This window comes from Phasianus colchicus, chromosome 5 (assembly GCF_987193195.1).
Source record: "Phasianus colchicus chromosome 5, bPhaCol1.hap1.1, whole genome shotgun sequence".
NCBI lineage: Eukaryota > Metazoa > Chordata > Aves > Galliformes > Phasianidae > Phasianus > Phasianus colchicus.
This window is the reverse complement of record NC_143440.1, coordinates 15,336,034-15,360,866: the sequence shown is the minus strand read 5'-3', so window position 1 is coordinate 15,360,866 and position 24,833 is coordinate 15,336,034. Positions and strand designations below refer to the sequence as shown.

Here is a 24,833-nt window from a genome sequence, read left to right as displayed (position 1 = left end):
AAAAAGAAGAAAAAAAAAAGGAAAAAAAAAACAAGAAAAAAAGAAGACGAAGAGGAAGAAAAGAGACTTATCTTGGGTTTTATTTCCTGTGTGTGTGTGTGTGCAAATCACTGGCACTTAGTTCATCTGAGCAAGGCAAGGTGGAGTCAGGGCAATGGGAGACTTAATCACGAAGCTACTGTAAACTTTAAAAATTACTGCAAGATATTTTTATAAAGTTTTAGTTTTTCTTTTTGTTTTGGTTTGTTTTGGTTTGTTGTTTTGTTTTGTTTTGTTTTGTTTCGTTTTGTTTTTGAAGGGGAGGAGGGTGGGGTTGGGTGGATGGGGACCTTTTTTTTTTTGCGTTTCAGTTCTTAGGTCTTGGTTATTTATATATACATATATATATATTTAAAAAATAAGCTGTTAGATATATCTTCTGTTTAATAACTGTGTAGAGGCAACATCGATTCTTATTTATTTTGCGGAGGAGGGGGAAAAAAGGCACAGCAACCCCGTAAGTGTTCATCTTGTGACTTTGAGAAAGAAGAATCGCCGCCTTTCTTCCCCCTCCTCAGGAGTTACGTGACCAAGTGTAACTTATTCTGGCCCAAGTTCAAAGGTTAAACAAACAGACAAAGAAACAAACGTGGTCTTACGCCTGGAAGACAAAACACAGTGAGAAGTTCTTCTTGACTGAGATTTTAAGAATGTAGGCTTAGCATTAGTGTTCAGCTCTTTTATGACCTTCGATTGCTGCTCGTTGGGTTCCTATGGGTGTATGTTGTATCGCAAGATTATTCTTATTTTTTTTAAATGATAATGTTGTATGAGTTCTTTTTGGTTGTTGTTGTCGTCGTTGGTTTTTTTAATCATTTTTCCCCTTCTCGGACCAGTTTTACTTGTACATAGGTTTGAAGATTAAAGCGAATTTTTAAAGACACAACTGGGGCAAAGACCTTTGACTTTGGCCCCGCTTCCCCATTCCCCCAAAACGGGAGGGATTTATTTTACGTTTCCGTTCTATTTATTTATTTATTTTCCCTGCTCCCAACCTTTTCTCTCGTATTGCTGTGTGCATGTCAGACACCGGGGGGTGATGGCTGGGGAGGGGGGGAGGCAAGGGTGCAGGAGAGGGGGGCAGTTTTAATTGCATGACATTGCTGTAAATTAGTCTCTTTTGCTTTCGTTGTCTTTCCTGCCTCCGCCCTCTCTCTACTTCTCCTCCGAGCTCCCCTCCCATCACTCCCGTCCTTCTTTTCCCTCTTTTCTCTTCCCTTGTGTATAGATTTTGATGCTTCTGTTACATTGTACCTCTACGAAAGGCTGGGATTTCAATACAAAATAATAATAATAATTTAAAAAATACCTATATCAGCAAAACCCACGTGGTACAAGCAGGAAGGGGATTACTTACACAAGATATAAGAATAAACGAAAGCAATACCTCTTGTTATCCTTCCTATTTTGTACTTTGAAGACACACACGCGCGCACACACACATATACAGACACAAACTGACGTTATTTAATGGTTTAAAATGGACAACAAAAATCTGATGTATCCCTTGTTAAATAACTGTGAGCAACTTTAGTTCAAAAACCAATAAATTCATTCAGTAAAGATACGAGCTGTGGCGTGTCCTCTTTGTGTCCGTCGGACGAATCCGCCCGGCCCGGTAAGTAGCGCGGCACCGCGTTCCGCATCGGGGCGGAACCGCCCGCCCCGCGCTGCCTGTAGGGGGCGCTGCTCCCAGCCGCCCCGCGCTGCCTATAGGGGGCGCTGCTCCCAGCCGCCTCCAGTTGTCGAGGCGCAGCTCCGCGCGCGCTCGGCGGGAAGGGGGCGGCACGCGACGCGGCTGAGGTGGGGAGGCTCGGCGCTTCTGGAAGGTTCCGCGGTGCTGCCGCAGCACGGAGAAGACAAGCCATCAGGTTCCAGGGCGGATTTATTGATTTGCTGAGCGAGGTGAGGGGGAAGACGGTGTCCTGAAAATGGAGGGGATAAGCAAACGCTGCGGGCGCTGTAAGGCTGGGAGCTGGCATGGCGGTGCGTGGAAGGAGCTGCTGCTGGGACGGTCTCAGCCCGCCTCCCGTACGTGTGTAACCGTGGTCCTTCGCGCTGCTGCTTGTGCTGGTCTTCACGTGCTCTGAGGTTTCTGCAGAGGGCAGGACCTCACGCTCACAGCCTACCCGTTTGTTCTGCCTTCTTTGGCTCTGAACAACGGCAGAAGGAAAACAGTTGTGCACAGACGAGGAGAGGATCGGTGACAGTGGGCTGTGGTTGTACTGGATGATTCCGTGGTCTTTTCCAGCCTTAATGGTTCTACGATTCTGTTCTGTTACAGTCTCAGCTGGTTGATGCTCTCTTATCGCTGCATAGGAGAGATTGTTCTTTCGGATGAGCAGAATTTACATTTAACTTTCCCTCCACAGCCCCTTTTCCATTGCGTAGCTTGAATGAGAAGGCAGGCAGTAACCACAGCAGAGGATTTTGCTCTTTCTCTGTGCTGCCAGGTGCCGGCTGGGAGCTCATCCAATCCCAGCACCAGGTGATGTCTGCCGAGATGCCCTGAGCTGCAACACCTGTGCCTGAGCTGCAGCAGCTGAGCTTTGCTCTGGTGCCCATCCTCTCAGGCCTCCTGTTCTCCTTGGAGCTCCCCTCCCCCAGGCTTTGTACCTCAAACACTGGCTGTGCTTAACCTCCATCTCTGATATTCCCTGCGTACACAGCATTCCGCTTCCAGGGTACAAATTGAAGACAGAGAAAGTGTGTAAGACACCAGTCAGCATTTTCTATTTGTCTGTACACGCTCGCATGTGCATTTTGTTTAGATAATGCATATGTGAAAATGTGTCTGTGCTGAAGGTGAGCTGTCATTAATTGAACCGGTACATGACATGCTGTATGTATAAGCAGTGAATTGTGTGTACGTGCATTAAATGAGCAGCTGAGGCTGCTGAGGTGTGGAGATGATTCTCATTGCCACATGTCAATGTGCAGTCAGTTTGAGGGCTGAGAAGGAAGCCGGTTGTTTTTGACAGCACTAATGCAAATTGTCTAAGATTTGTAAGTGATCCATAAGAATTTCCTCACCAGTCAGCTTGGCTTTAATGAAAGTGATCTGGTACAAGTGGGTGAGCTTTAATGGCTTGGACTAGTCAGGGGTGAGGAGCTGTATTTGTTAAAACAGCAAAACCTGTGTAATGCCTCCAGGTAGTGCTAATTCCAGCACTTGCTGTTAGGAGGTGTGCCTTTCCTCCTGCTGGGTCAGGCAGTGCCTTTAACCCAGCAGGCTCGGCGATTTCTTTCCTGCTGCAGCTGAATGCCCACAGGCAGTGTCTGCAGGACTGGTACTGTACCTTGACTTCATTTCAGCTCTGTTATACATTGATGTTTGTATGTGAGCTCCTGGAAGAAGAGCAGGCTGTTTTGGTAAGGAAGCAGATTTAGTTCACAGGTTTCTTATTATAGAAAACAGAGAGGGGAGGGAGACTTGTTTAAAAACTGGAAAATGTCTTAGCTCTTTGTTGTACCCCTTAATCTCCTTATTTTATTTAAAACCACTTCAGCAGCTGCAGCTCCTGCTTAATTTGGAGAACAAAACCTGAGCAGTTCAGACAGTGGAGGCCACAAGTGGAAGGGAAACCCGCGCTGAGGGCTAGTCCTTTCTTTTCCTTAATGCACAACTTATTGTATGGGTTATTTTTAGTGCTGTAATCTTGCTGAGTGCTGCTGAGAGAAACTGTGCCAGGCGGGCTGGCAGGCTTTGAAGGGACTGGGAAATGGGATTTCCTGTTCCACCGGCTCAGAGCTGACTCTTGCTATTGTCAGGAGCTATTATCGCCTCCTCGCAGCCAAGGCAGATAACGCAGCTTCAAGGTCAGGGAAGACGCAGGCTCTGAGCAGCAGCCCTAGCAGTAGGAAGAGTATGCGTGCGGTCAGGGTGTTTCTGCAGCTGCTGCAGTTCGGGGCACTGCCTGGGAAGACGGCTCTGCCTGCGGATGGCAGAAGCGCAGTTGAGGTCGGATGGGATTTCTGCAGGCTGATCCCAGCCCTGCTTGCAACTTCACAGGGCAACCTGTCCCTGATGTGCCTGCAGGGAGACAAGGGAGATTCTGGTTCCCCGCTTCTCATTCTCCCCACCTGCTCTCTGCTGTGGCTCCTGCCTTCCTGCTAAGCATCACCTCCTGTTCAGACGCGAGCGGGACTGGCAGGCAGCGTTTCACCCATGCTGCTCACAGCATGTCCAGGGAGGATGCTCACCATGAGGTAGGGAGTGCTTGCAGATCTAACAGACAGAAGTGTGTCAGAAAAAGCAACGGTGCTTGCATGAAGTTTCATATACTCTAGAAAAGTTATTCTGTCTGGATAAATCCTCTGTGAACATCTTCATAAAGTACAGCCAGCCTCCAGCATGGATGAAATGAGGCTGAAGCAAAGGCCCTCCTGATCCGACACCAGGATGTGCACCCTGCAGTTAACTGAAATCAGATTTTGGTGTAATCCTGTTCGTGACTCTTCTCTCAGTCAGGCCTTGCTATGTATATAAATGGTATAGGACAGCAGCACTCTGAAGCAGAAGCTTGGAAGCAGTTTGCTGCAGAGTTGATAGTTGCACTGGGAGTTCTACTGGAGCTATGTAAGTTAGGGGTGCTTTGAGGATATGCAGAAAGCCATTTTTTTAGCATTGTTTTTTAAGTGGAGTCCTGATGGAGACCTTCATATCACTTATGGGTGCAGTGTGGGGGGATGTTTCTCTCTCTCCAGGAGCATTCAGTTTTAGCACTGATTTGCACAATGAGAACATAAATAGGCACAAACTAATGTGAAGTTTGCTTACTTTGGGTCTGAAGTGTGGTCCCAGTTCCTGGCCCCTGCTCCTGTGTTGTGGTACATGCCTGCTGCTGTTCCTGCTGTGAGCCTCCCTTGCAGAGGGCTTTGTGGAGCACCATTAAAAGCATGGTACAAGCAATAGGTAATTGTGTTCAGCTATTCCTGCTACATTGCAGCTGAGGAATAGAAGGCAGACCTTTTGTCTGAAACATAGTGGCTTGGGTCCCTGGGGTTGCTGACTCCAGGTGGATCCATCTCCATGTGAGCCATCCACGTGTTGTACTTGGCACAGGTGCTTGCCTTGTTCTCTGACTTGCACTGGGGGACTCAGAACTGGCCCTGGGGTGGGCCTGCAGAGAGACGGGCTGCACACAGACATATGTGGCTGTGGATGTCCTGGTGTTAAACTGCTGAGCTCTGTTCTCCTGCAGGAAACCAGAGTGAAGATTCAAATAGCAGTTAACCTTACGCATTGGATGTGGAGCACAGCAACGATGATAGCTTTGTCAGTACTTCACACAGGGTGAATGAGAGCTTCATTGGGCTATGGGTAAATGAGAGCAGGTATCTGAGGGCAAGATAGCACCACTCTGTTCCCTTCCCTGCCCCTTGCCTTGCATTGAAGTGTAAACTGGTAAGCCTGTGGAGAGGAGGCTGAATCCTTTGCTGTGCAGCCGGCTTGTACTGGTGGATTTCTCTGCACTGGCAGTACTAGTCCTGGGTGGAACAACTGAGGGAGTGCCCCAACAAGCCCCTTGGTGCAGAGGCTGGATGGAAAATGCATGCAGAGCAGGCACAGCTCTGTGCTGCTGCTTCCTTGTGGCCGTGCTTAACTTCTTTTTGGCTTGCTGGAGCTTGGTGGTGCTGCAAGGGACTGAGCTCAGTGCTGATGGTGGAGGTGGTGCTCAATTTGAGACCAAATGGTTGCCACAGCCACACTGAGATAACAGCGGGACGTGGCCAAAATAGAACCTGTTTGTGGCTGCATGAGATTCCATGTGTATATCTTCTTGTGTTTATTTATCAACTATGTATCTACACCTGTGTATTCCATCCAAGGTCCTGTCTCCTGGGTCAGGAGGGTGACCTGTGGAGGTGACACCGCAGGGTCTTTTATCTGCCTTCTTGGGTTATCTGTCTTTCCTACTTATCATTTATTTACAAAGGATGACTCAGCAGCTGTTGACTGGGCAAATGCTGCTCTGTGCACCTCAGCCAGGTCTGGCAGCAGGAGAAAAGCTTGGAGCTGCCCTCAAGGCTTTGCCATTGCAGTGTGCAGGGCAGGGATGCCAGGAGCTCTGGGGTTGAGCAGCAGGTCTGGCTGCAGGGATGGAGCCTCTCAGAAGGGATGTGCCTGATGTGCTGCTGCTAGCAGAGTGCTGGTGTGTTTGTACGTTTATTTGTAAGGGTGGTGCCTGCGATGGCTGTGTTCTACTTATGTGAAACTTCACAGTCCTGGGTGCAGCTGAAGGAGAAGGCTTCTAGGAGAGCTGAGGTCTGTTTTGTTCTTCTGAAGCTGTTAATCTTGGAGCTTTTGGCTATCCTATGCAGGCTTTTTATTAGGCTTGTCAGCTGCTCTGTGTGGACTAAACGGCCTCAGCAAAGAATTGCCACTGACACTGAGAATAGGTGCATGGCTGGGTCCCCTGGATGCTTCTGTTCTCCAAATAATGAATATTGTAAAACATCTATTTTCTCCGCTGCTGTGTGTAGTGATATGGGGGAAGCTGAGCTTTTGATGGTGTGCAGCCCGGTAAGTCCTGCAGCAGGCAGCCTGCAGCATTCCCCATAGCTGCCAAAAGCTGACTGTGGGATGTGGTTGCGCAGCCACAGCTGGCCCAGCTCCAGGCTGACGTGCTGCTGACGCACTCTGCTGGATCCGCTGCTCTCACCCACTCATTTGCAGGCTCTGAAATACGCTGCGTGGGACAGCGCTGCCTGCCTTGCTGCTGCCTCACAGTTGCCCTGAGAGGAGGTTCCTGTGCGTGGATTGAGGCAGCGTGCTGGTATGCTTCCATTCCACTGGTGCCTGCCCTGCTGTGTGCTGCTGCCACGTGTTTCCTGGGGAGCATGGAGCTTTGTGAAGGCAGCACGGTGGCCAGTGTTAGGGCATTCTGTGGTGGGGTGCCTGCAGGCTGTATGTGCTACGCTGACCGTGTGAGCACTCAGAGGAAGGAGCAGTGCAGGCCTTCCCATAGCTATTCTATAGGCTGGTATGATAGCTACTGCCCAAATGGTGTCATTCTGGCAACCCAGACACAGAACAAGGTTGCAGGAAGGAGGAATTGTTTCTTGTACCACTTGATGTTTAGAAAAGGGCCAATAATACCTGTGATTTGTGCACTTAGTGTTGCGATTTAACCCAGCAGGCAGCACAGCACTACTCAGACATTTGCTCCCTGTCCCCCCTCCCAGTGAGATGGGGAGGAGAATCAGGGAAAAAAAAAATAAAAAAAAGAGGTGGAACTCGCACATTGCCCACCTGACTGATGCCCAGCCAAGTCCCAGAGCAGTGGCAGCTCCCCAGTCAGCTTTCCCCAGCATTTATAGTATTTCATGCTATCATATGGTGTGGGATGTCCCTTTGGACAGTTTAGGTCAGCTGTCCCAGTGCTCTCCTCTCCTGGCTTCTTGTGCAGCTGCAGCCCCCTCGCAGGCAGGGCACTGCAAGAAGCTGGGATGTCCTTGGCTCAGTGCTGCCTTGCAGTAAGTAAGCTTCGCTGTATTATCAGCACTTTTTCTCCTTAAGCCAAAACAGCATCATACCAGGTACTGTGAAGAAAGTTGGCCGTATCCCAACTTAAACCAGGACAATTAGAAAAGACTGAATAGATTGATTTGGTCAAATCAGTGTGGCAAAGGGTAATGGCAGTGAGTCATTGAAAGAGAACTTTTTAACGGAGACAGACTCTGAAGCATCTCGTTGTTGCTTCAGCTGATGGCAATCTGCATAGGGTCATTGGCCTCACTGGTTTAAGCTTTAGATCTGACTCAGAATGAACAATAATTTTGGCTCCAGGTTTCACTTCTGCCCTTGTCCTTTCCCTTTGCTCTCTAGTGCTCAGATACGTTCAGAGCACGGGAGCTGGCACAGCTGCTGGATTATCACACAGTCCCAGGGAAAGCACTCGGGTTTTCCTGACTTAGCTGTCAGCTTCAAGAAGGGAACAAAGTGGTGTTGCTCAGGGAAAAGCTCCTTGGCGGTGTTACAAACAGAGGGCTCATGTGGATTGGTTTTGTGCTTTGTGTACAAGGGCTGTGACTTGTTGTATTCCCTTCTGAGATTGAAATGAAGAGTCTTGTAGATGAAAGTGGGCTTGCTTTAAAACCCTCAGCTCAGCTTGTATGATGGTAGTCCATGCGCATTTTACACTACAGAGGAGTGAAAAATGTAAGAAAATTTCTTAGTTTAAGTGCAGCAGTTTTAAGTTTGACCAATTTGCTGTAGCTTTTAGTCTTACTTTTAATATTGCTGGCATGTGGGGCCTTGGTTTGGTTAGTGACCTAAGCAGGGGCTAGCTAAGGCCCTTTGAATTACTTTCAGATTCCTGTCTTCCAGGTTTGTGTGGAACCAGCGGACAGTTCAACTGCTCAGTGGGCAAAAAAAAAGGAGAGGAGCAGATGGAGTGCTTACTTAAGCTTACTTCATTATGAACACCTGGCTTTGAAGAAGGCCTGTGTTTTCATGTCATGGACCAGAAGCCATTCACCAGCAAAATGAAACAGTGCTCTTAGAAAGAACCCGAGCTATTTATTTGAGGAGCACCTGGATCAGAAATGAATGAGAATCCAATAATAACAGTTAATTAAACTGTTGTAAGAAGTGTTTTAATCTCTCTCCTCCAGCTGTAGTTTCACTTTTGCCTTCATCAGGGAGATTATAATGAAGTGTGGAGTGCTTCTAATCCAATCAGAATTCCTGAATGGATCAGTGTTTGTCCTGCTTTCACATTTAAGCAGTGGTTACACCACAATATTAACTTAGTAACGAGATAGCAATCTTGCACTGAATTCAGCCCAGAGGCTCAATGCAGGCAGGAGAAAGATGATTCCAGGTATCTGTTCTGCTCAGTGGTCTGTGGAAGTCAGTGCAGCAAGGCCAGGTTTGTGCAGGTGTCAAACCACCCCTTAGTCAGGTGGAGCCCGAAGAAGCCACACTCAGATCCTGCCCAGCCCTGAGGGCTCCTGCGAGCGCGAGTGGTTCAGCAATACCGTGACAGAGACAAGGTGCAGCCTATCTCAGCTTGTGTTCTGCTGCTGCTCTGCAGAGCACTCCTATTGAGCTGCCTCCTGCACACACACACAGCACAGTCCTTTAGCTGGGCAGCCTGGAGCTGCTCAGCAGGGAGGTTCTGGCTGAGCGCTGCTGGGTGTGAAGCAGGGCAGCTATGGCTCATTCCCTGAGCGTCTCCTGGTCTTTCCCACTGCATGTCATAACTGTGTGCCTGTTGCCCTGCAGCCTGTCAGCGAGCAGGGGGAGTTTGTGGCTCTGTGCACGCAATACAAACAGGCTGTTTCTCTATGCTGAGCAGCTGTTGCAGAGGGGTTTACAGTTGCAAGGGGCTGAATGTTATTAGGTGTTCAGGTGGCACCATGTGTGCAGTGCTGCGGTGCTGAGCTTTGTGTGAGCTGGAGCTAATTTGGCTTAAGCCCTGAACTCAGATAGTGGGTTTGTACTGCAAAATCTCCTGTGGAAGGAGCTGAATCTGTGCAGTTGGGAATTGCTGCTCTGGCTTTCTTTTGCTCAGTAGTGTAGAATGACACATCCCATTCTTCCCAAGCATTTGGCTTCTTTTGGCTGTTTGGCAGCAGGGTGCCTACCAGTGTCTGCAGTGCCTGACTGCTTTTCCTCATACCTACTGCTGAACGTCATCTTTCTGGGAGTGAGGTGAGGGACTTGCTAGTGTCCTGTTGGGTCAGTTGGTGCAATCATAGAATCATGGAATGGCTTGGGTTGGAAGGGACCTCAAGGATCACCAAGCTCCAACCCCCCTGCCTCAGGCAGGGCCACCAGCCTCATATCTCTAATACTACACCAGGCTGCCCAGGGCCCCATCCAACCTGGCCTTGAACACCTCCAGGGACGGGGCATCCACAACCTCTGTGGGCAGCCTGTTCCAGCATCTCACCACTCTTGGTAAATAGGACAGGTTGACTGTGGCAACAGGGCAGTTGAAGTAAGTATTGGTTCTTTGCAGTTCTGCAGGCTGTGAGTGCTGCTGCATAAAAATGAGTGAGTTTGCAGTGATGAATGGTAGTGTTCATTGAGCTCTTGGTGCTCATCTCATTTGAAGGTGTGCAGGGAACTACCTGCCCTAGCAGCAGTCCTTCTCAAATGCTGGGACCCTGATGCTCTGATCAGAGTACAACACCTGTTCTGTAGATTTAATCTGAGCTAGTTTGAAACTGTTTTTAAACCAGTAAGACTATTTAAATATTCACTGGTATTATTTGTGCTCTCTTGAAAACATCCTTAATTTTTGCTGTTCTGCTCTAGTGGGTACAGCTGATCTTCAGGCACAATTTGTCTTCTGCTTCTGATTTTCACTCTTACTAAGACAGCTTTTGTAGCCACAAGGATTCAAATCTACTTTATGTAATTGTTGAATGTCACTTAACCTGCTTGAAAAGAACAGTGATCCTTTATATTAAGGATTTTATATAGATTTCATGTAAATGTAATAAACGTGGATTTTTTGGTATCAGTTTCTGCTTCTGTTCTGGATTGTCCTTTGTAAGCAGCTGCGTATCTGCCCTGCTGGGGGGATCCTGAACTGTTTGTTTGGGTCTCTGGTGGTTAGAAGGCTGGCTTGTTTTCCCTGTTCAGGTTTCCTTTTGCAGTCCCTAAGGGCAGTACTTGCTTTGGACACGTCTTTTAAACCTTCCTAACGTCAGGTGAAGCAGTGGTTTTTCACAGAAGCCCAAGTGCTTTGTCAGATGTGGTTGGACACAGCTCAGTGAGCACGGTGGTGATGGGCTGACAGTTGGACTAGGTGATCTGTGTGGTCTTTTCCAACCGTAACGATTCTGTGATTCTGTGAACTTCCCTTCTGAGCTGCTGAGCAGAAAGGCTGCCAAGCCCTCATGCTTTGTACCTGTTTTTTGAGTTATCTTTGGGGACCGGAAGAAAAAAGTTTTATGTTAGGGACCTTGCACTACTTTATGAGAGAATGTTAGTTGCCTGAGCTGGTGTACAGGAAAGTGGCTCAGAGCATTTTAATGACTCTCATAGACAGAATGAAAAGAATTAGCAGATGGTAAAACGTCAGTGGAGAAGTAAGGATAGAATACTCCTGATGCCAGGTTCTGTTCTAGGTCCTTTCTAGCTCAGAGCGAGAAAAGGCTGTCTGGAAGAGATGAGAGAACATCCAGTCTGGGTGCTCAGCCACAACAATTTCTGTTTTCTCAGAACCACGTGCTGACATCACTTTGAGAAGCCCAACTGTTCGTGTCATAGCCTGAGTGGTTCTGCTGCTGTCTGTGAAGAGAACGGAGACCCCCATTAACACAATGAGGGGGCTTTGCCTGCTGCTTGGTGTCTTGTTAACGTCATTTCATCAGCTCCATCTGGTATGTCAGGATTCGTTTGTACTGCCTACATCAGTATCGGGTGAAGATACCAGATCTGTCTTGAAACTCTTCAGGTACTGGACCAGTATTTGGGCCACAGCAGCGCAGCTGGCAGCCATACTGTGTGCTGTGCAGCCATAACTGCTGTAGGACCTGGGCATTAGGAGCAGCTTCGTGCTGGTGTTGTCATTCACAAATGATATGACCGGCATTTTCGCATTGTAGGTTTGGGCAGAATAAGACAGCCTATTTCTCTGTCCTCGGTTTGATAGTGGAAGAGTATTTCTGGCTTCTAATTGTTCTGTTAATGGAGAACTGAGGATTGGTTAGGGCAAGCTAGAAGATGGCAGGCATAGTGAGGGCTTGTTTGATGAAGCATGGCTGTGTAAGACCAGGATACTTGGTAAGCTCTCACAAAGCTGGCTTGTTCTTCTGTGGGATTACTTGTTTCTTCTAGTCTTCAGCTAATGTGCAGGAGGAAATCATTACCTGACAACACCCCCTTTCAGACCCTTGAGCAGTTCCAGCTGCACTTCAGTGTGAGCATGTTTGGCTGGCAGTGTACCTCAGTGCCAGAGTATCTCTCTCTGCTTATGCTCATCAGAAAAGTGTCCCATAAGAAGTAAGATTGACTTCTCTAAACAAAAATGGCTAGAAGGCTGTTGCTCGTACATAAAATGAGATTGCTCTGTGGGATTTCTGCCTTGGTAATTTACTGCAATTGTCAGGCAAGAAAGAAGGAAGTAGAGATGTCTTTACTGGGCTAAAGTAGATGATGCCTGTTTCAGTTTGTCTTGCCACTTCTTGGACTTTGTGGAGTGGGCACAAAGCTGGTCAGGGAGTGTAACCCCGCAGAACATACATGGGACTACTTTTAAAAGAACACCTTTAGTCTGTGATGGTTTGAGCTCATGTTGCTGTCATTCTGGGCTTGGAGATTTGTTAAGGGTTCTGCAGGGGCAAGTGTAAAGCTTATCTAATGAGACAAGGCCTTCAAAAGGCATCTGTGCTAGGGAGATAGCTCAGGTTTTTGTTTGTTTCTTGTTTTATGTATCAGCTGTACAATAAGAGCATAGCACTTAATTGATCTTTAGGGGAAGACGGTTTGAACTTGGAATAATGAGGTGGCTCTGCTGTTTCAGCAGCATTTTGATCAATTTATGAAGCACCCTTAAAACAGTTACGGGACAGTTTTTTTGTTGAGACATAATGCCCTCCTTAGATGTGAAGGGATGTGGGCTCAGTTCTTGTATTCAGTTTGGCTGCTTGGTTAACTGTTGTGGGCATAGGCTGTCACTGGTGAGCTTCAGTGGCATCGCCCAGGCTGAGTTTGAGGACTTCATGACAGTTCTTTACCATTACATTATTACAGTGTAATTCAGTAACCGCTGAAATGTGTGTAGACACTTTGAGGTTCATCTTTACAGTAATGTTTACTCCTGGCAAGAAGAATGTTAGTGTTGGCACTTATTTCCGTGTTTGTCCTTATTCCTACTGTTAAAACCAGCAGGGTGAGTCACACTGAAGTCAGATTATTTGTTTTGTCATAAGCTAGTTGTAAAATATATTAAAAAAATTACCGCGCTAGATGAAGCTTCTGTACTTCACAAATGTAAAATGTCTGCAGATTAAACTCAGGACAGCTGCCATGAGCTACACCTGGCTTTTCTAGATGTACTGTGGTACTTCACTGTTTTCCTGGTAGCTGATTTAGTGGTTTGCAGCTCTTTGTCAAGGCATGGACTCCTGGCATACTAGGTGCTGTCAGCCCTTCCTATGGAAAGGTAAACTATGGCAATTACCAATTTGGTAATTATGACTCTTAAGATTCAGTTCACAACATAAAGCTAAATTGGTTTAGAGATTTAACTGCCTCTTGTTCAACACAACCTTTCCTAGACATGTTTTGTTTCTAAGTGCCTTTCTTTAAGACTGCAAATGCCTTTTTCACAAATAGATAATTACCAGGAATATTTGGGTTTGAGTTGTTGTACTGACTGTTTCTTTCTTACCTTTATTTCTACTGCCTGCTGTCACTGCAGGTGGTAAGTACAGGGGCCTTACAAATGCCATTGTTCTGACAGCTTCAGCTCACTTCTGATAAACAAACTCAACACAATTTTTTCCCTTCAGACATTACTGTAGGGAGTTGTTATGGGAAGGCTCAGACCATTGAATGAAGAGAGAATGGGACTTCTCATCTGGATGTGGTGGCAGTAGCAGAAGGACATGGTGAGGAAAGACTGCACTCAGGCTGTTAACAGCATCTGGGTAGCAGGACAGCAGCACACCTGCCTGCTGATTGACAGGGTACCCACAGTGTGTACAAATGAAAGGTGACACCTGGGCTGACAAAGGTTGTTTTCTCTTGCTTCTCTACCTCCCTTTCCTTGTGCTCATGTCTTTTTGCTCTTATTTTCCCCTCATGTTTATAACTTCTTCCATTTATTCTCATCTAAATTTTTTTTTTCTTCCTTTACCTGTGGTTGCTTTTCCATATTACTTAATCATTGTTTTCTTGTACTTTTTTTTCTGCCTCCTTGCTTGCTTGTGCTTTTCCTTGTCTTTCCTCTGTAAAATTGTTCTTATTGCTCTTGTGCTTTCTCTCCATCTCCCCTTTCTTACTAATGCAGTTAAAGAACTTGTTCAGGAATTCTTTCTGGAATTCATGCCATGTTGGTTACTAATGATGTAAATACCTTAAAAGTGGTAACAAACAATTCACAAAGACCGTTTGCTGCAGAGTTGGTAGAAGTGCAATCGCAAGCCAAAATCTGGCTTTTTACCAACTGGAAATCTGGAGTGCCAGAATTCAGTGGAAATGAGAGTAATGTCATTGATGCAGATACTGTGATGCTGTATTTGCTGCAAAGTATCCAGGAATATGCCTAGATATCAAGAACTTGAAAGTGTGTACTAACAAGAAAGTTGTTTCCTTCTGTGTGTTGCTTACCCCTGGAGAGGAGGCTCCTAGCAGTACCAGGAAAAAAAGACAAGAAATTGATGATAAATGCCATTTTACAGGGTGAAAGACAAAGAACTGTTTCTAAAACTGGTTGACAGCAGGGTTAAGAGCATTCAGTAGTGAAAGGGAAGCTTTAGGGGTAAACTCCAGTGAATTCTGGCGCTGCAAACACAAAAACAAAGCTCATGGCTGATAGATTTGTTTTTATTATTATAGAACAGATGAACTAAAATAAGCCAACAATATAATTTTATGCCAACAGCCATCTTTCTAGCACAGGCAGTGACGGACTCAATGTGCCCTTCTCCTCCCTCCCCGGGCCTCCATTCAATGGGAAACACGTGGTGGTGGCTCTTGCACATTGGTTTTAGACCAGTGATCTTACTCTTTTCCCAGGCACATCTTTATAAATAAAAAGAGGAGGCGAAGGGAGCAGGGGAGAGAGCATATATGTTGTAGGAGCAATAAGCAGAAAGGCTTGTGGATCCTCTTGCACATTCACATGTTGTGACCAAGTAGATGTAACAACTGGAGAATCATGCCCACTCTCAACACGTAGCAAGCCCCTAGGTTGCTGCTCTAGTCAAGCCAGGAGTTTCTTCCCCTTCCAAGCTAGCAAAGGGCAAGATGCACTCAACTGGGAAGCTTCTGGCAGGGGTCAGGGGCAGTCTATGTAAAACCAAACCAGAAAACCACCCCGCTCCCCCCAAAAACCCAAACAAATCTGCATTTTAAGCCACTTCAAAGTAAAAGTCACTTCTTATAATATAGTAGGTATTTTTAAAATGGCAAGACCACCATCCTCAGAAGATGGAGGGCTTGCACTCAAGACCAAAGAAAGAAAAACCAAAACAACCAAAACAAAACAAATAAGAGTGGCCCCACTCTCAGGCTTGGCTCTTCTCTAAAAACAGCACTCACCATCCACCTGAACAGGTAAAAGGAGGAGTGGACAGAAAATAAAAATTGGTGCAACTTCTCGCCAGGTGGCGCATTAAACCAAAGCTCCGTACAGTCCTGTATGACTACACGTCCTGTGGTGGCAGCATAATTTCTTTCAGCTTTCATAGCTGTATATACCTGTATGTATATCTGAACGTATACATACACATACACACATAATATATAATATTGTTTTTAATGTTAGTTTTGATCCTGGAGGAGGGCTCATCTCTCTTTCACGTGGTTCTGTGCTCCTGCGCTGTTGCTGCTCCCATTGCCGCTCCCATTACTGCTGCTCCCACTGCTGCTGCAGAGGACCTCTGTGAGGTCGTCCATGACGGTGGTCTCTTTAAGGTCCACCAGGTTGAACTCCCTGATGAATAGGATAAAATGTGTGTAGAGCGTGTTTAAGTGTCCGTGCAGCTCCAGTGCCAAAGTCTCCTTAAAGTGTGAGGAGTAGATATGGGCCAGCACGTGGAACAGGTACTTGCAGATCTTCTTCACTAAGGACTCAAACGAGTTTGGAAATTCTTTGCCTGAAAGGAAGACAGAAACACCATAGCAGTTCCAGCTCGTCACCTTGAGTCCCACAGCAGCATTTATTCTGGCAAAACTGGACAAGCACAACTAGCTCACATTAAAGAGGTACAGTTTGAAGCATTTTCATTTAAAGTTAAGACTATGATTCTAAGATCTATGACGTTAAACCGTAAGGTTAAAGATGAGGAAGAAAATGTAATGTCTTAAATACAACATTTTTTGTTATGGTAAGAAATAATGAGAGATTATTCAGGGTTTTTAGATAGCATATTTTTCTGCTGGAAACACATATCTGGTAGTCACAGATCATGAAATGGATGCTAAGGTACGTGGCAGACCTCCCTTATTTCATTATTGAAATGCTGTCAGACAGAAAAGTAAAGGAAGGCTACCAGATGCCTTCTATCAGGTACAGTCCAAATTAGGATTGCTGAAGCCCTCACTGCAGAAGACACTTTATGGACAAATAGTACTTGTGATGCTGACAGTGAAACTGAGGCAAGAAGAAAAACAGAAAGCAGCCATTCTGTGCATGATGGACAGTAAGAAGTGTTACTGGTCTATAGTGTGTCTTGGCCACAATGACAGATCACTTAGATGAAAGGCCCTCATTGCTCTTTTGAATTAGCATATTAAAATCCACCAAAATAACAGTCCTATCTGCTGCTAGCTTACTAGGCACTGCCTTCTTTCTAAGTAAATGCCATTAGAAAAATATTGTAACATCCTAGTTCCCCAGATACCTAGTAAAGAGATTTAAGAAGCCAGCTACTTTTTTTCCTGATTAAGCCTATCTACAATAACTCTGCTCCAAAGGTATCAGCCTTTTTTCCCTTAATTGAAGAGAATGCTGTCTTGTTAAGATACAAATTTGAGTGAAAATTACTGTTCTGTTGTTTTTCAGTCCCAAAAAATCCTGTTCTTATTTAATCTTTGGAGGGGAATGGAGACTAAACAATCTGAGGAGAAAAATCCCCGTTAGGCAGGGGAGAGGAGTGATGCTGCTGGCAGTGCAATTTATTTCCCACTTAATGCATCAGGGTTCTTAAAGAAACGGTAATAACAAGGTTAAATTTTACTGGCAACACGCTGTGCTTAATATCCACATAGCGACTCTTCTGTCTGAACACAGGCTGCTTCCTAGAAGAAACAGCTGTACCAATGGTAAAATATTAGCCAAGGATTGGGAGATCTTCATCCCAATTCGTATGCCAGAAGTGTAATTATTTGACACTGTAGGAATGAACCCAAAGTAAAATAACTCCTTAAAAATATACTGTGAAAGCTGCCTGTTATTAATATATAAGCTGAACGTCAACTTTCACCTTACTTTTTAGCATCTACAAAGAGCCATATGAAGCAGCTATCCAAAGGCATACCGTATTTTGTAGGAAAGACGTCCTCATCTGTCACAAGTTTCTGCACTGAGCTCATGACAAAGTCGACGTACTGTGGAGCAGTGCATTTGATCTTCTTCCCCCGCTCGTCATACCAGTAGTACTGTCTGTGAAGAGAACCCACAGCGTCACGACGTTACACCCTGGATCCTCAGCTGAACTCCTAAGAGGTGAGTTTCTAAATAATATAAAACCACTGCAGCATTACTAAAGTAAGATTGTAGCTGTCACAGAGGAGATGGACTTCAGGATATCTTCCTACATCAAAAGCCCTAAATTTCTGTTAGTCAGGTTTGCCTCTCCCCATCAATTTAGTCCAGAGCACAGGGAAGTAACAATGAGCCCAAAAAGCCTGCTGACAAGTTTCCAAGTTGAGTTGCCCTGGTGAGGCAGTGTAACTATTTATCCGTGATAGACTGAGGGTCTACAGCCTACAAAGCTGCACAGAAAGGTGCCTTATACCTATTCTACTGTTGTTACCTTTAATAAAAGAAAAAAAAGTATAAACAGGAGATCTGATGTATAACAATACAAAGCAATTAAACTTGTAGTGTAATATTATTAAGCAGACAGAAGGTGGCTCCAGAACACCAGGCTGAAAAAGCTTTGAGGTACTTGGGAGTGTTTTTAACAAATCCTGCTCCAAAACAGCATCTGGGGAATCTTTTCACAACCCTTTTGGACATTCCTAACTATGTGCCTTAGAATCCTACTCCTTTGTTTCCAAAATCCACTAACATTTGGATTTAGCATCTGATTCTACCATCAGGGCATAGTTCCATGGGATCTTAAAAGGAATGGGACCATAAGCATATTGTGAGGCTCTTGAAAAGCAACCTGAGCTCAATCTCTCAGCCATCATCATCTTGATCAGCCATCAAAACTGAACAGAAACATTCTCTTAATAAGTAACTATTGTAGACATCTGAGAAAGGCATCTGAAGGCTAAAAAAGCACTGAAATTTTGTTCCCTCTATTTTTGTTTCTTTAAATCATGGTTAATTAAAGCACTTCTGTCACCAAAAGCAGGTACTCACTGCATTAGATACGCATGGTAAGAAATGTTTTAGAGATAAAGAAGTGTGCCAAAACCTTTGTTTTTTGTCAGTGTCACATTTGAGTTATCTAAGTTCCAGTACCTGAACTGTTACTCTGAACAGTCTAAGCTCCAGCTGCAGGACTAATTATGAGACTGATCAGAAAGACACTGTATTGCTCCTTTCAGTTCCTTTGCAACATTTTTCTTTCTTCGTTGTGATGTTTAAGCACCTCTGGATACTTTCTTTTTTTTTTTTTTTTTCTCCCTTGAGAGATACAGTTTAAATGTTTTTTCTCTGCCTAACAGGACTAATCAACAATGAGCTGCAAGGACCTGTAGGCGCCACTTAGAAAGGGGAGTTTTGTGCATACTGACCATCAAAAATGTTCTGAAGCCCTTAAAGAAAAATGTTACGCAGTGACTGAAAAGCTCTAATTTACAGTTGTGTTGTCACTGCCCAGAAAGATTGAGTAGGGACCTGAGGCTGGTGGTGTGAAGGCAGTAGCAATATGTGATGACAGTAAATTCATGCTAGGCTGTATGAAGACTGGAGGAAAGAGTACAGAGGTAAGCTCAGACTTAAATGGGAGAGACAACTGAAAACTAGTTCAGCTCATTTTTAGCATGTGGTGCTTATCTCTCTGTTGTTGCCTGCAAAAGGGCATAAATGTGAGAAAGAGGATGAAAACATCAGGCATGAAAAGCTATGTCAGGCATTGAAACTAGGCATGGACTCTACTCATCACTGCTTGTTTCATTTATACAATCCATGTATAAAGAATTAATCATGCACTGTAGTGAGCAAATCTAAGCTAGGTCTGTTTCCTTAGTCTAGTCCAGCTTTAAGCTGGAAAAGCAGAATTATAGGCACCTCTCTGAGTGATTTTTGGTCATAAAAGACCCAAGAGACTCTTGCTTGTTGTCAAGAGCAGACAGGACTGTCTGTACCTTGCTTTTCTCAGGCTGGAGAAACCAACTATGAAATAGGTGCAAAACCAAATCTGAATAACTGCAGTTTAGGTAAAGGGAACAGTTTGTCAGTGCAACTGCACAGTTGCCAGGAAAATCTAAGTTGAATAAGTCTGCTACAACATCCCACTGCATACCCTTTTTGTCTTGGTTAATAATAAAATGAAGGAATTGAGACTAAGGGGATAAACCAAGGATTGGCCTATAGGCTAAAATGATTTGTCTTTCTCATGTTTAAAGAACTGTGAAGAGAACTTGGACGTATCTTGAAGAAAGGGAGGTGTCCCTGGCATTCCATGACTGCCTGGTAAGCAGCTCCCACTCATGCTGAGTTATCTCCAGGTTGCGGCCACCAAAGGACTCAAGAAAGCAAACTGCACTGCACTGCTGGCACTGTGACAGTACAGTGCCATGCATGGTAGGGAACAAATGAAAAGCAAAAAGAAAACGGAAACAGACATTTAAAGGCACTTCTCAAAAAGTGCTCACATTATGCAGATTTTGATTTCATTATATTTGTTAAGCTTTCAGAGGGAGAAGAGATTGTGGAGTTGGCAACTCTGTTGTGAGTGGCAGGCAGAAATAAAGAAAGGATTTAAAAGAAAAAAAGCCTGTTATAAAAATAATAAAGTGTAACAGGAGCAAAGTTCAACCCTTACCCATTTGTTTAAGTACAACTCCTTTTTATTTTGTCAGCTCATCCTCTAACCTTAGGATTGAGTATTTGTAGGAAGCCTGCATGTAAAGCAACTTCCCTAGCACCTTGTTCTGTCACGTTACTTTGACACCTCCACTGTTTAATACACGCTTTGCTGAGGTAACACCGGAACAGATCCAAACCATGCCTGAAGGAAGTGGGGTAGGGAAAGCACACTGGAGGAACAAGAGACAGAGCTCTGTACTGAATTATTGAAGTCAGCCCTGAACAAAGTGGCAAACTGAGCCCTTACTTGCAGAACCTGGAGTTCTGTGACAACCTAACATGGGTAGATGCTGCCTATTTCCAAACTGCCTCAACAAACAGATCACAGTTACAGATTGGTCAAATCCAGGTCTATCAGGTTAATCAACAGCTGGCTCTAATGCTTCACTGATATGCTTTATATACTGCAGAATAGCCAGAGGCACAATAAATCTGATCAGCTGTGGTTTCTCCAACACAACACACATCTGCTAACCTTCATTAGGGCAAGGTTTTTGTTTTAAATAAAAAGTGTGGGGAACATTGCTTTGTCGTAGTTCTGACTGGATATGAACAAATATGCTTCAATGTGGCACTTCTGCATGATCAGTGAGAACAACTAGGAAAGGCAGAACATAGAAGTAAGGGATATGCAGAATTGTCACAGGAGATATTTGGAGAACAGTTATAAACAGGGCCCTCACAGCTGACCTGCACGAAGGCATGGAGCTGGGTGAACCCACGCTCCATAAAAGAACAAAATATGAAGCCTGCAGTTTGCAAACGCGCCTCAGTCATATGCCTCCAAGTACAGGAAAATAATTGGATACCATTTTGCTAAACACAAACCATTTCAAGTTTTCACCTAAGTGTAGACATGCTTCCTGTTATTCCCTAATAGTGTAATTTTCCATTTTCCCAAACAAAGGATAGGAACAGGAACATTGTGCTATCAGTCCTCACCACTGAAAATACAGCTGAAGCCACATGGAGGCACTTCCTTTCTTTATTCTGCAACATAATCTGCTTACAAGCTCACTACAGCAGAACAGAGCAGCAGTGACCCAGCTTCTCACCACCACCTCCTCTTACCCATTGCTTCCTATCAGTTTGAGATTAACAGTTAAGACGAGTTCTTTGGACAGCCAATACTACATTAATAATTCAAACATGAGAAAGTTTGTGATTGAGAATCAACAAAACACTCTTATACTGATCACCGCCTCTCAGTGAGAGACATGTTGTCCACTTTTGATAAGATCTGGGTCTAGTAGAGATTTTTTTACTTTTTGTTCCAGCCTGCTTTCCAAGCCTCGAATGTGGCTTTTCATTCTCTACTGACGGTTATCTTTTCAACTTTTACATGCAAAAATATCCTCAATACACTTTTAGTTCTTCAGAGCACTGTCAAAGAAAGGCCCTGATACTAATTTTAAATGTAGAAGATAACAGGATAGCCTAGTGCATAAAGCAAGGATTCCTGTTAAGCACTGCGTAATTCTTGTTAGGGATACAGTACAGAGTTCTGGTCTTTTCCATACATTCTCCAGGATGTTTGTTTGATGTACTATAACATTAACTAACCGCTCAGTCTTGGGTTTTAAAATCCATCTCAACTATATAATCCCAGGAAATGCAAGAGGAGGAAAGAACTGGTCTATCAACACATGTGCTAGAGAGAAAACCATACCCAAACAACAGGCTTATTCGTAATAAAGTGGATCTCATATTCCATTATGTTGGACTGTGCTAATCAAGAGCAGGAGTTTATGGTACATGTTTCTTATATTCACCATATACAGTACTACTACAAAGCCTTCTTTCTAAGCGACAGCTAGTCAACACTTACCAAGTGTACCAAGTCCTGCAGAGGGAAAATGCCAATCCAAAGCATTTTCTGTACTCTTTGCAAAGCTGCCACTTGTGCCCTCTGCTCCCAGGGGCTCCAGCAGAGAGCCAATAGCTCACGTCAGGCCAGAGGTTAGCCGTCAGCAGCCTGGTGCTCTGCCAGCATTCCAGCTATCAAAAAGCACCCACTGACATTTTTCAACTCATTCATCCTTCCCTGCCTTCTATGGCAGTGTTACCAGTAAGGACAGTTTTCTCTTTTTTCTCCTCCTCCTCCCCGCAGGCTGTACACACAGTAATTTGCCTCTCTGATCTGACCTTATAAAACCAGCTTCAAACAGTCAAAGATCCCGTCCTCCTAGTCCTTCACAACAACACCCTTCACTGAGAAGAGGTAGAAGGATGCCCAGCTGCTGTGTCCTTACTGAAGAGATCTGCTCGCCCTGTGCCACCTAATTCCAGTATCTTTCCCCAAGCTCCTCCCAAGGCTTTGTGGAAACCCTGTAGTAATAAATACTGACTTACGTATTGCACACTGCCATGGTCTGACACGACTCTCCTGTACAGAATTCTGAGATTGTACTATATTGTAAGTTGATGTGATGAAAGAAAGTTGTTGCTGAAAAATAAACATAAAGGAAAGAAGTTCAGAAATAAAACACTTTCAAACACCGGTTGTCCTCTTGACGATTATTTAAATAGATCAAGTTAAGTGACCTCAGTGTCTTAAGCTTGCATACATACTTAAACATGATTTAGTTAAATGAGTCTAATGATGAATTGCAAAACAAAGAAGTACAGAGAATGAAAGCTCTTGTTTTGATTTAAGATGAAAGCACTACGATGCATCAGCTCTTATTACTCACAAAGCAGCAAGACTGGAAAGTGTCCTGTCATCAGCCTCACCTTTACAGTAGAATGCTCTGTTACAAGCTGAAGGCAAACAATTTTCTACATTCTTTTGAAGTCAGACTTAAAATGCACAGTGGCTACAAAACAACATTAACAGTCCTAATGACGTATCTCCCTTGAGAAAATCAGCATGAAAACAAGTACACTGCTACTTTTAACAAATCTCCTGAGATATTAACATTTTAAAACTGTGCGACCCCTCACTTTTTCTTAATGAGCCACTCTAAACTTTTCTAATACAGATCCAAGTAGCTTCTTGCTACTGCCACATCCTGTTAGAAATGAAAACGTTGGGTCACAGCCACAGGTTAGAATGGCACACAAAACAGCAGCACAAGAAAATACATCAGAACTGAGATGCGTTGATACAGCACTCAATTACAGTCGTTGGTCACATCTTTTGAGACCCAGCCTGACTGCAGTTTAAATTCAAAGTAATTCCACCAGAGCTTGGATGGAATGGAGAGAAGTCATCTAACCAAAAGACTCCTGAACTTCTGGTTGTTAACTCAGCTTTCATAAGAACCTTACTAAACTACAGTTTTAACAATGCTTCTAGAAGGCCAACAGCTTGAGTGTGAAAGAGGCTGAGCTGCACGTTTAGCAGAGCAGTCAGAAGGGGAAGTGATGGGCCTCAAGAGTGTTAGAAACTTTCATGCCCTTGGCGCCAAAGTAAGACAGAGGAAGAAATGCATCCAGCCTCCCCAGTGCTGAGCACAGTTGGTTTGTATAAGACAGCTTAATTACAATTCAAGGTATAATGACATGCATTATGCAGTGAGCATAAATAGTCATTGCGTGCTTTTCTAAGTGCTGAAAACAGTAAAGAAAAAAAAAAAAGCAGTGAATGAATGCCTACTTGGGTGTGGACAGCAATCTCGAGGGCTGTGTGATCAAAATACTCACTGTTGCTGGCGAGCCACTCGTTGAGGTCTATTTCTCGTGGTAACATCACCAGCTCCTTAAATTCAAAGTCGGTAATTCTGGATTTTGTGTATTCTGGCTCTAGGTAAAGTTTCTTCTCTTCCGGTGCTGGCTTTTTACCATTTGGCTTTCCCTTGGACTTCCTGCAAGACATGAAAAAGAAGATGGGTTACCTTCACTGCTGGTGAACAGCTGAAGAAACCTGAAAGAAGTCTGTTTATCCAAACTCCTGCATTTGTGTTTATACTGTTTCTCCTGCTTCCTGTCCCCTCAGCCAAACTTTCTAAATAAAGCAAGAGGTAGTTTTTGAGAAAGCACATTTGAATTCAGTCACTTTTTTCAAGTTACTGGGAAAATTTTGTATGGTATAAAAAACTTCAGACTGAACAGTTGCAACTCCATTGCCTTTCTGTCAGTTTGGACTGTAAGTTACTTGGGAGAGTGACAGCTGGTCTATACCTGTGAACAGTTGTGACAGCAAAATGGTACTGCACCCAAAGGAGATGCTCTGATGTAAGTGTGCTGCCTACCTGCTGCATCACAGTAACTGCCACCTGCAGTAAAAGCAGACTGTTGCAAGAAGATGGCTCCCACTTGGGAAAATGCTCTTTCCATACAATGTTGTGGCACTGCTTATTCAAAGCTACAGCATTACTCAGTACTCCATCCCATTCTCTATTCTCAGGTTCCACACATCCTTTGGAAGTGAGCAATGGTGATTCCAGGAGCAATGACAAATACAAGAATACCTGCTCTCCCAACTCCCAGTATATCTGAGACAATAGAATCAGAGGTGTTCATTGTTTGTTTTTTTTCCTGGAAATCCTTTAAAATCCACTGCAAAGAGCTACTAGCAGAGCTGTGTCATGAAAGAAGCCTCCACAAGGATTTATAAAAGCAGACTAACAGCATCCCATAAAGTACATTGATCTCCATGGAGTACCATCTCCAGTTTCTCAAGTGTTTGCTGAAATTATCAGAGTTTTCCTCCCACTCTGTTTTTAACACCCTCAAACTAGACTGAACACAACCAGAATTCCTGGGATGGGGGTTCAGGATGGACATTTGAGCAAAGTCAGTGGGCCACACTTTACTTTATTTAGGCCATATGTGGTCAAACAGCTGCAGATCCACGTGTTTCTACAATTAAAAATTCCACCTAATTGGAAACAGAAGCTCTATTTAATGGTGGGGGACAAGTGCAGTAGGGTGATGGTTGGTATGTACCATCAC

The 24,833-nt window shown here is 44.5% G+C and overlaps 1 protein-coding gene and 2 long non-coding RNA genes across 7 annotated transcripts in view; 2 read left to right on the top strand and 1 right to left on the bottom strand.

The window, feature by feature from the left end:
- The first annotated feature begins 362 nt into the window (after positions 1-362).
- On the top strand, positions 363-17,308 carry LOC116242866 (uncharacterized). The gene is made up of 4 exons (XR_004169833.2): positions 363-1,944; positions 11,222-11,382; positions 13,516-13,614; positions 17,221-17,308. It is a non-coding gene; the product is annotated as an uncharacterized LOC116242866 (long non-coding RNA).
- MOB2 (MOB kinase activator 2) overlaps positions 14,536-24,833 on the bottom strand; it is a 111,293-nt gene continuing 100,995 nt past the window's right edge. For all 4 annotated transcript variants that reach the window (XM_031613873.2, XM_031613874.2, XM_090140598.1 and 1 more), the window contains exons 2-5: positions 23,583-23,743; positions 22,290-22,383; positions 17,209-17,333; positions 14,536-15,825 (exon numbers count right to left, since the gene is read on the bottom strand). In XM_031613873.2, the coding sequence (XP_031469733.1) occupies positions 15,515-15,825; positions 17,209-17,333; positions 22,290-22,383; positions 23,583-23,743 (691 nt within the window). In that variant the 3' untranslated portion in view covers positions 14,536-15,514. The remainder of the gene's footprint in view (positions 15,826-17,208; positions 17,334-22,289; positions 22,384-23,582; positions 23,744-24,833) is intronic.
- Positions 17,307-23,761, top strand: LOC149917765 (uncharacterized). Of its 2 annotated transcripts, none has more exons than XR_016466755.1 (4): positions 17,307-17,396; positions 19,475-19,541; positions 21,547-21,688; positions 23,686-23,761. It is a non-coding gene; the product is annotated as an uncharacterized LOC149917765 (long non-coding RNA). The 2 variants fall into 2 exon arrangements; XR_004169834.2 differs by lacking the exon at positions 23,686-23,761 and adding an exon at positions 22,048-22,137.